The 9,369-nt window shown below is 37.5% G+C and overlaps 1 protein-coding gene across 1 annotated transcript in view; it reads left to right on the top strand.

Moving 5' to 3' along the window:
* Positions 1-9,369, top strand: part of LOC103149815 (structural maintenance of chromosomes flexible hinge domain-containing protein 1-like) — a 47,966-nt gene that overhangs the window by 17,525 nt on the left and 21,072 nt on the right. Inside the window, exons 17-31 of the mRNA XM_016680192.1 lie at positions 1,772-1,785; positions 2,076-2,194; positions 2,293-2,412; positions 2,504-2,648; positions 2,742-2,844; positions 3,134-3,206; positions 3,448-3,587; positions 3,671-3,796; positions 3,872-4,096; positions 4,205-4,347; positions 5,398-5,483; positions 5,570-5,688; positions 6,122-6,283; positions 6,890-6,989; positions 8,953-9,146. Of these exons, the coding sequence (XP_016535678.1) occupies positions 1,772-1,785; positions 2,076-2,194; positions 2,293-2,412; positions 2,504-2,648; positions 2,742-2,844; positions 3,134-3,206; positions 3,448-3,587; positions 3,671-3,796; positions 3,872-4,096; positions 4,205-4,347; positions 5,398-5,483; positions 5,570-5,688; positions 6,122-6,283; positions 6,890-6,989; positions 8,953-9,146 (1,869 nt within the window). The remainder of the gene's footprint in view (positions 1-1,771; positions 1,786-2,075; positions 2,195-2,292; positions 2,413-2,503; positions 2,649-2,741; positions 2,845-3,133; positions 3,207-3,447; positions 3,588-3,670; positions 3,797-3,871; positions 4,097-4,204; positions 4,348-5,397; positions 5,484-5,569; positions 5,689-6,121; positions 6,284-6,889; positions 6,990-8,952; positions 9,147-9,369) is intronic.

Below are 9,369 nucleotides of genomic sequence, written 5' to 3'. Positions count from 1 at the left end.
TTTAACTTTCCCTTAGCTCAGCTCTAAGTTTGGAAGTCCGGTTTTATACTTCACTCTATGAAAGTGGGAACCCAAATAATTTGAACAACTATAAGATGATCTCTAAGCTGTCTGTACAGGAGTCTTCATCAGTGGTGGAGAAAGTACTCAAACAATGTGAATACATAAAAGTACAAATACAGACAAAAATGTACACTAGTAAAAGTAGAAGTACCATATTAACATTTTTACTTGAGTTAAAGTAAGAAAGTACTGACTTTTACTTTTAAAGCATTAAAAGTAAAAGTACTTGCTGAATGTATTACCTAATGGCTACTACAATATTGTTAAGTGTACCTATCGTATTTAATTTTAATACATCAGTAATGTGCTATTTTAATGAACAGTACTACAGATAAATCATGTTTTTATTGTGTTTACTCTCTGAAGCAAAGTTAGATTCAGGTTTGTGATTCTGTTCATCAGGATTTCAGAGATGACCTGCATCACTCTAGTAGTCCTTAGCTACAATCATTTTCAATAAATTAGAATATTTATGAAAAGTTAATGTATTTCATTATCTCAGCTCACAAGTTAAATGCATCATACATGATTGATTTGCTTCAAACTCTTTTAAAGCTTTTATTTGTTAATGATGATGATTTGTTGCTTACAGTTATTGAAGCAACATTACAAATTCTGATTAGATTATAGACAAATAAAAAAACTAGACATTTGAGTCAAAAGAAAAGTGTTTAATACCTCACTTGTTTTCAAAATCTGACAAACTAGCCTCATTGTTTGTCAGATTCTAATTTATTGAATAAGACTGTAATTCTTAATATGAGATGAACATTATTCACATGACGCTAGCATTAATTCAATAACCAGGATGTGGAGGAGTTTAACATTGCCTGGGACATTCATGGCAGGAGACACTGCGCTCCATGTTCCCCAGACTGCTTATAACAATTTAATTTTGTTTTCTTATTGCAGTCGATTTCAATGAGAAGCTTGGTAGAATTACATAAAACTTCACTAACCCAAATCAATGCCCAAAGGTCAGATAGTGTTTAGCAACTGAACTTACCTTGATATGTTTTTTTCAGATTTGATGGTAAATTTTTGAAATCTAGAAGTTTATGCTTTCTGGGAAGGCAAAGGTGGCACCGGAATCTCCAGGAGTCATTTTTTGACCCAGTTACCTCAACTAAATGTTTTAAATAAGGTCATGGGTGACGCAGGTCTTCTGGATGACTACCATTTGTGAACTCCATTTTGGCTGTTAATGATTTTGCAGGTGCTGCGTACCCGCCTTGCTCTTCTTGAGGGAGGGTCTAACAGTACTTTCCCACTTTGCAGTGGTTCAGTGGACCATTTCCCCTCTCACCATTGATTACATTCAAATTAATGAACAAATCAAATAAGCACAATGTGACTTGGATATAACCTGTAACATAACGCTTTATAGAAATGCAGTGAAGTTGAAATTGAAAGTACCCACGATTAAATCTGCCTAAGTAAAGTACAGATACATAAAAAATGTACTTAAATACAGTCACAAAGTAGTTGTATTTGTACACGTCCCATCCAATGAAGTACTTGTACATCCCACCACTGGTCTTTATTTAGTGAACAACTGAAAGACTATGGTATTTTTAACTAACTTTCAGTCAGGTATTAGAGTAAGACATAGCACTGTTACAGCAACTTTAGAAATATTCAATAATTTAATTGGTGCTGTAGATAGAAATAAGCTCTCAATACTCTCAAAAGTCTTTGACTCTCTTAGCAATCCAATGAAAGGTTTGAAAACTATTTGTCCAGCAAGTCATAGTGTGTTGAGGTGGAAGGTCTTTTTTCCACTTCTCTTCATGTATTCAATATCCGTAGCCTTATTTGATATTGTCTCATAGACACATAATTTCCAACATTGCAGCATGTTTCTTATTTGTAAGACAAGTTAAGAGACAGGAGCAAAGACAACATGAGAACACAAGGACGGAAAGAAAGAAGGAAAGTAGGGATGAAGAGAAGAATGGAAGGAAGCAGGGAAGGAAGGAGGATATTTTGTGAGAAATGTGGATATGTTGAAGTTATACTTTGAATGGTTTATTTATGTGCTTTCTTGTTTGTTTTTGTGCTAAAGAAGATGAAGTTCTTTCTAACACTGCCCCCTATATAGCTGGGAAAGGACACTGCTTCAACAAATTTGGTTTGTTTTCTTTTTTAGTTTTATATTATTGATAACTCAAGACTCCATTTTCATTTATTTTTTCACTCAAAGTCACTAATGTGTTCTATGCTCTGCAGAAAACTTCCGCACATTGGGGAAGTACACACTGACTCTATCTACTGTGTTAAATGACAACATTACCACAGTTTACGGTGGCAGAGAGCTTCCAAAATACAAGCACGAGTTTACTATCCAAGGTAAAATTAATGTGTGCTGCCAGTTTATAAGAAACCTTACTAAATTTTGATATCCTTTATATTTACATCTAAGTGATTTTTGTCTCTTTAGAGGGAGATGCAGAGAGCTTTTCTGTTGGGGAGCTGAGTTCCTCTTTACGTGTGGGAGAGCCGTTTGACATTCGTCTGCACATGAAAGACTGTTATAACCACCCAACAAAACCTCCTCCCAATGTCCAACCTGCTCTTCAATTCAGGTGGGTCATTAATCAGTATTTACAGATTTTACTTATTAGTTCAGTCAGTATTTAATTTTTATTCTGTCACTTTGTCATCACTTTGTCCTTTAGCGATCTGGAACTGAGTTATGAGACGACAACTTGCAGTGGGGTCTTGTTAACCATCCAAGGTGTCAAAGCCAAGGGAAAACTCCTAAACTCCGCCATGTTCGAGGTAGTTTCCTTGTTGGTTGAACGTCACTGCAATAAATTATCACACCCCAACACAGTGATGGTTCAAAGGGGTTACAGAGAAAGAAAGGAATGTAACGTCAGATGAGAAACTAGGGAAGTTATAAATATGTGGCTTTGTTCAAACTGACATCTTTCCTTCAATATTTACAATATCATTGTCAATGCATGTTTTCTAATGTTGTGCACCCCTACTTAGAAAACGAGGTGTTTCAAACAGTTGTCTCAGTTGTGTGTTTGTTTGGCAAAATAATAATTGTATTTTTTTTCAGAGTTATGACCTGAAAGTGACACTCCCTGGACTTAAAAATGACACACAGACCATGAAAATCTCTCTTCATCCTGGTAAGACTGCTTTTATTAATAATTCATAGTCTGTTACCTTTTTTATGGATGCTTCATGTGTTTTAGTCTTGTTACACTGTCTGTGTGTCCTTAAATAAAAAGGTCCTGTTCCATAAATAAAAGAAACACAAATTCTTGAAAACACCTGCTTCAATGACATTTCTGTTTGCACTCCCTTTATACTGTTTTGCCGTTTCTGTCAAAGAATGAATCAATGGTTCAATTAAATTTAAAATCTTAGGAAATCCCCATTCACTTCTTGTGAAGTCAAAAACAAACCCAGTGGAAGTGGAGAATGGAAACCCGGTGAGCTTTGAGATTGAAGTCCATGATGAGGCTGGGAACATCACTTGCATCTCCAGACTGAAAGTTCACTGCCAGGTATGGACATATGCTGACAACCATGAAGGTTACAGAAATTCCTCAGCTTTAGATTTATGTTTGCTGTTTGTCTTGTTTTTCAGATTCCTGGGCTCCCTTTGATGATAAAAGACTGCAGCGCAGGAAAAGCTGAGCTTGTGACAAAGCCTGTAAAAGAAAAAATTGTCAATGGAGAACCGCAAATACTAGAAGCTAGATTTGAAATACCTGTAAGTTAAGGAAAAAATATCCCAGCAGTATTCTCAGTTTCAGAGTTTGCTCATCTTTTCACTGTTTTCTGTTAGAGTCAGAAGCAGGTTGCACCAGTGACTAGACAGCTGATGGTCATGCCCAGCAAGCAGATCTCGCGGATGGAGCTTTTCTCTCAGGGCGAGGAAGAGCTGGTGTTGAAGAACAATGAAAAGATAAAGTGGCAAGCCGGAGGAGTGCTGGAGAAGCTGTTTTACAAGCTGTATGATGAGGCTGGAAGAGAGGTCCCAATTACTGCTGAAATTGCCTCTAATATTAAGGTGTGCCTTTGATTGCCTATGTTATAATTCTTAAGGCCACTTCTTTTTTTGTCTTTTTGTGCCCCAACAAGCATACATTATTGAATGTATGCCTGCTGTCTGTTTAAGGTTACCTGGGGAACAGATGTTGATCAGAGAAATCTAGTAAACGGCAGGCTACCAGATCTACAGATTCCCACCCATGTGGATGGAGAACACCTGTACCAGGTCTCCTACCAGGAAAAGAAAGTTTCCTTCTGCTTCAAAATTGTGTAAGCTCAACTGAAAAGAAGTACATTGAGGAGAAAGAAAGTTAATGTGTGTTCCTGCTAAGTACGTGTATATTTTAAACAGTTGGTTTTTGGCAATAGGTTAATGTTTTTGGGTGTCTGGAAAGGAAACCGTTTCAAAAAGCACTGCCCCTCACCTAACAATCCAAGCTGAGCTTCAGAACAATTGGCCAGCTTGTTTTACCGCTGCATGCACTGTCCAATGGCTGCTGGAAAAGACAAGTGTTTTGTTGTTGATTCACCATCCGGAAACCACTTGCTGCATTCTTGTTGGTTGTACTATTCCTGCTTTTCAAAGATGTATGGTTGTGTAATTGTGCAACTGCCATTTTCAAATGTAAATGTTGAGTTGGGGGTATGGCCAGCAGCGGCTTGTTTGGATTTAAAGTGACTAGAGGTCCTATAACAGCTCGTTCTGAAAGGAAATCAAAATACTAAGAATTAACCAGATTAAATTTCATTATCTAAGAATGATTTTGTGCAAAAAATGTAACTAACATGTTTAGCATAGCCCATACATCTATCCTAATCTGTTCAAAGATTGTTTCCAACCTTGTTTTATTGAGCTTAAATGTATTTTTTTTTTACAGATTTAATTTGTTGATATTCTAAAAATTACTGACTTTTATTTTCGAATGTTCAGCATTATGTCTTCTTTCTACATGAATGCTTCCACAACAAAAATGCAGTTTTGCCAATTCAGCCATGATGTATTCATGGATACAATAGGATTTAGGCTTTTGAGTACAAGTAATTATTCAAATACATTGGTCTTAAATTGACTCGCTATGGACACCTGCTGAGCAATACGTGCATTCCTATTAAATCAGAAACACACGGTTATTGCCAACTGGTGTATTTTCTTAATATTGTCATACAAAAACAGAGGAAGTAATTAGCAGAGGATTCTTATAGTGGATATTTTGTTGCATTTATCTATTGCTCAAGCAGTCCAGCTTTTCTCTTAAAATTATGTTGTTGTTTTTTTTGTTGTTGTTTTTTTCAAATGTACATCCTTATTTTGTTTTATAGGCCTTGTCCTGATGAACCAGCAGAGCTAAAAGCAACTCTGCCTCAAAGCATTGTGAAGCTTGGTGAAACATTATCTGGACTCATCAGTAAGCTTAAACCTAATCATTTAAAATAAATAGTTTTACATTTAGCTTCATGTTTTGTGACTTTATATCTTTTCCTTTCCATGCAGAGTTGGAACTTGTGGACCAGTATAATAATGTAAACAAGAAGCTGACTGCCACTTGTGGGAAATCCTTTTCTGCAGAAGCCGAAGGTCTTGACAAATCGAGGATCGACTTCAAATGGAACGTAAGAACACAGATGCTTGAATTAAACTTCAAACCAATGTTTGTATATAATTATGCATCCTGATATTTTAATATCAGTTAAATATTTAACACGACCCTACCACTACCATGCTTGGCATTGTGTTCTTAGGTTGTATTTTTCTTAGTTTGCTCTTTGTCTTTGTTTATTATTTAATTTGCCCCTTAGTTATGTTTATTTTTATTCTTTGTGGCTACATGGCTGCATGGATATCCTTATGGTTTAGCTACAATAAAATAGAAAGAAACAGTTCACAAAGAGAAGCAGATCAGATCAAAACATATAACTTCAAACCAGTTTGTTATAAAAATCACATAAACTAGAACAGGATGTTAACAGGGGTACAATTGTCTTCAATTATTGTGTTAATGTTTTCAGTAAATGTGAAGTTAATAAAACCTCTCACTGTTTTTAGGACAGTTGCAGTTGTATTGTGGCAATAGGAGTCCGTTTCCACTCGGGGTCTCCTGGACCCAGAGTGATTTACTTCCACTACAAAGAGTTCACCAAAAGTGTCGTCCTTGAAGTGACAGCAGGAGTTCCTTCCCAAATTAAACTGGTCAGCGGACCGGAGCAGGTAAGAGATGAGAAAAAGAAAAAAAACTGGTTTTATAATAGTTTTTTTGTTTGCTTTGAAAAACCTCTTCTTTTATGATGTTGGCTGAACATTAGAGTAGTGCATTTCTGTTGCAGAAAACTTTGAGAGATGCTTTGGTGTGTGCATGAGTGCATGTTTTGTTTCTGTAACTTGAGATTATTTACTCTCCAGCCAACTTCAACTAACAACCAAAATTAGTGGTGCCCAAAGTTGGTCCTCGAGGGCCGGCATCCTGCATGTTGTAGTTTTCTCCCTGGTTTAACGCACCTGCATCCAATGATGGCTCTTTAGAGGCCTAAGAAGAACATTGACATACTGAAAAGGTTGTTACTACCACCAGGGAGAGAACTAAAAGTTAGCCCTCGAGGACCAACTTTGGGCACCACTGACTTAGATTTTATGGTATAGCTGAACACCACTACATTTCTGTGCCCCTGTTAGTCCTACAATAAACTTGTGTCTGTCCACAAGACTTTCGCCTGTTAACTGCTTAGATAAACAGCCTCCATTACATGATTTTAAACAGAGAATGAGCAGCTGTCACAAACGTATAATTACTTTGTTGTTGTTTTTTTTGTTACTTAGCCCTTGCAGGTTTTGAATGGTCATGATATTCCCACACCATTCCTTCTCCAGCTGTGTGATGATTGGGGAAATCCGTCTCCAGACAAGAACATGNCAATAAGTCACTAGCCTTATTGACAGGCTAGTGACTGTCAATAAGTCACTAGCCTTATTGACAGGGTAGTGTCAATAAGGCTAGCCTGTGGCTACTGACAATAAGTCACTAGCCTTATTGACAGGCTAGTGACTATCAATAAGTCACTAGCCTTATTGACTAAGGCTTAGAAGATTATTTTTAAATCTTCTAAGCCTTAGAAGATTTAAAAAGAGAAAAAAAGAAAAACAAAAAAGTTTCATGACCTTTACTGCTTTAGTTCTGGAAAAAAAAAATATATTCCATATTGTCCAGATCTTATTCAGCTAAAAATCAGAGCTACTGGGAAACCTTCATGACGTTTGCAGAAGAAAGAGAGACTGGTTGTGCTTTGTTGTTTGTCAAGCAACTTATTGGCTAGTGACAATAAGTCACTAGCCTGTCACTTATTGTCACATTTACAGTTGTAAATGTTTTATCATTTACAACTGTAAATCGTAAAACCATGCTGTACAATGGCTGCTGGAAAAGATAAGTGTTTTGTTGATTCACCAACCTGAAACCTCTTGTTGCATTCTTGTTGGTTGTGCCGGAGGCTTTTCTCATGCTTTTCAAAGATACATGTTTGTGCAGTTGTGCATCTATTTGCAGTAATTTTCACGTGCAAATGTAAATGTTGAGTTGGGGGGTATGGCCTACATCAGCTCATTTCGATTTAAAGTGACTAGAGGCCCTAAAACAGCTCGTTCTGAAAGGAGATCAAAATAAGCAGAACTGACCAGACTAACTTTCATTATCTAAGAATGATTTTGTGCAAAAAATGAAAAAACATATTTTGCACAGCCCTTACACATAAGCTAAACTGTTCAAGGACTCTGTTTCCAACCCATTTTTATTAAACTTACAGTGGTGTGAAAAAGTGTTGGCCCCCTTCCTCATTTCCTGTTTTTTTGCATGTTTGTCACACTTAAGTGTTTCGGAACATCAAACCAATTTAAACAATCGTCAAGGACAACACAAGTAAACACAAAATGCAATAATGTGTTTATTATTAAAGGAGAAAAAAAATCCAAACCATCATGGCCCTGTGTGAAAAAGTGATTGCCCCCTGTTACAACCCCACCCTAAAATTCCTATAGTAAATTCTGGCACTGGGCTTTAACATAAAACGAAAAAAAGTAATCCGAACAGTTGATAAGTAAAAAAAAGTATAATTTATTTTACAATCCTGATAAAAACAACAGCTACAGGCGAAAAAAAAAAAAAACACAGGGTAGCTTAAGGCTTCAGGGTCTCCAAGGCCAAAATAATAAACAAAACACCCCCTTATAACTGTAAAATAAAACAACCACTTTCTAAAGAAGAACTAAAAGAAAATACAAAACCTAAACTCCCTTACTAACCAAAACCAGGAGAAAACGGGTTACAACAAAAATGGCAGAGAACCCCTACCAGCTTCCACCTTGGAACAAAAACATGTCTTAGACAATTGGTCAGAGTTGCTCACAGCAAACTCAGGTTAATTCACACACACACACAGTCAGCTCTCAAAGATCACAGGTCTAGCCCAGGACAAACAAAGGAGGGGATCTGGCATCTCCAGCTTGCTGCTTATATAGGGCGGCTGACGAGCCCCAACACACTTCACCTGCAGTAATCAGGCAGAACTGAAACAGAAAAACATAGGGCTCTCTCAGAAAGGGAGCCCCTAGAGGTCAGTGACCGTAACACCCCCCTTGTTAAAATATTCTATAACTGTGGTTTTTAACACCTGAGTTCAATTTCTCTAGCCACAGCCAGGCCTGATTATTGCCACACCTGTTTTCATCAAGACATCACTTAAATAGGAGCTGCCTGACACAGTAAAGTCCACCAAAAGATCCTTAAAAGCTACACATCATGCCGAGATCCAAAGAAATTCAGGAACAATTGAGAAAGACAGTAATTAAGATCTATCAGTCTGGAAAGGGTTATAAAGCCATTTCCAAAGCTTTGGGAATCCAGCGAACCACTGTGAGAGACATTATCCACAAATGGCAAAGACATGGAACACTGGTGAACCTTCCCAGGAGTGGCCGGCCACCCAAAATTACCCCAAGAGCGCAGCGGCGACTCATCCAAGAGGTCACAAAAGACCCCACAACAACATCCAAAGAACTGCAGGCCTCACTTGCCTCAGTTAAGGTCAGGGTTCATGCCTCCACCATCAGAAAAAGACTGGGCAAAAATGGCCTGCATGGCAGAGTTCCAAGAAGAAAACCACTGCTGAGCAAAAAGAACATTAAAGCTCGTCTCAATTTTTCCAAAACGCATCTTGATGATCCCCAAGACTTTTGGGAAAACATTCTGTGGACCGATGAGACAAAAGTGGAACTCTTTGGAAGGTGTGTGTCCCATTACATCTGGC

This window comes from Poecilia formosa, unplaced genomic scaffold, assembly GCF_000485575.1.
Source record: "Poecilia formosa unplaced genomic scaffold, Poecilia_formosa-5.1.2 Scaffold236, whole genome shotgun sequence".
In the NCBI taxonomy this organism is placed as follows: domain Eukaryota; kingdom Metazoa; phylum Chordata; class Actinopteri; order Cyprinodontiformes; family Poeciliidae; genus Poecilia; species Poecilia formosa.
Note: the sequence above shows the minus strand (reverse complement) of the source record. Positions and strands in the feature narration are given on the sequence as shown.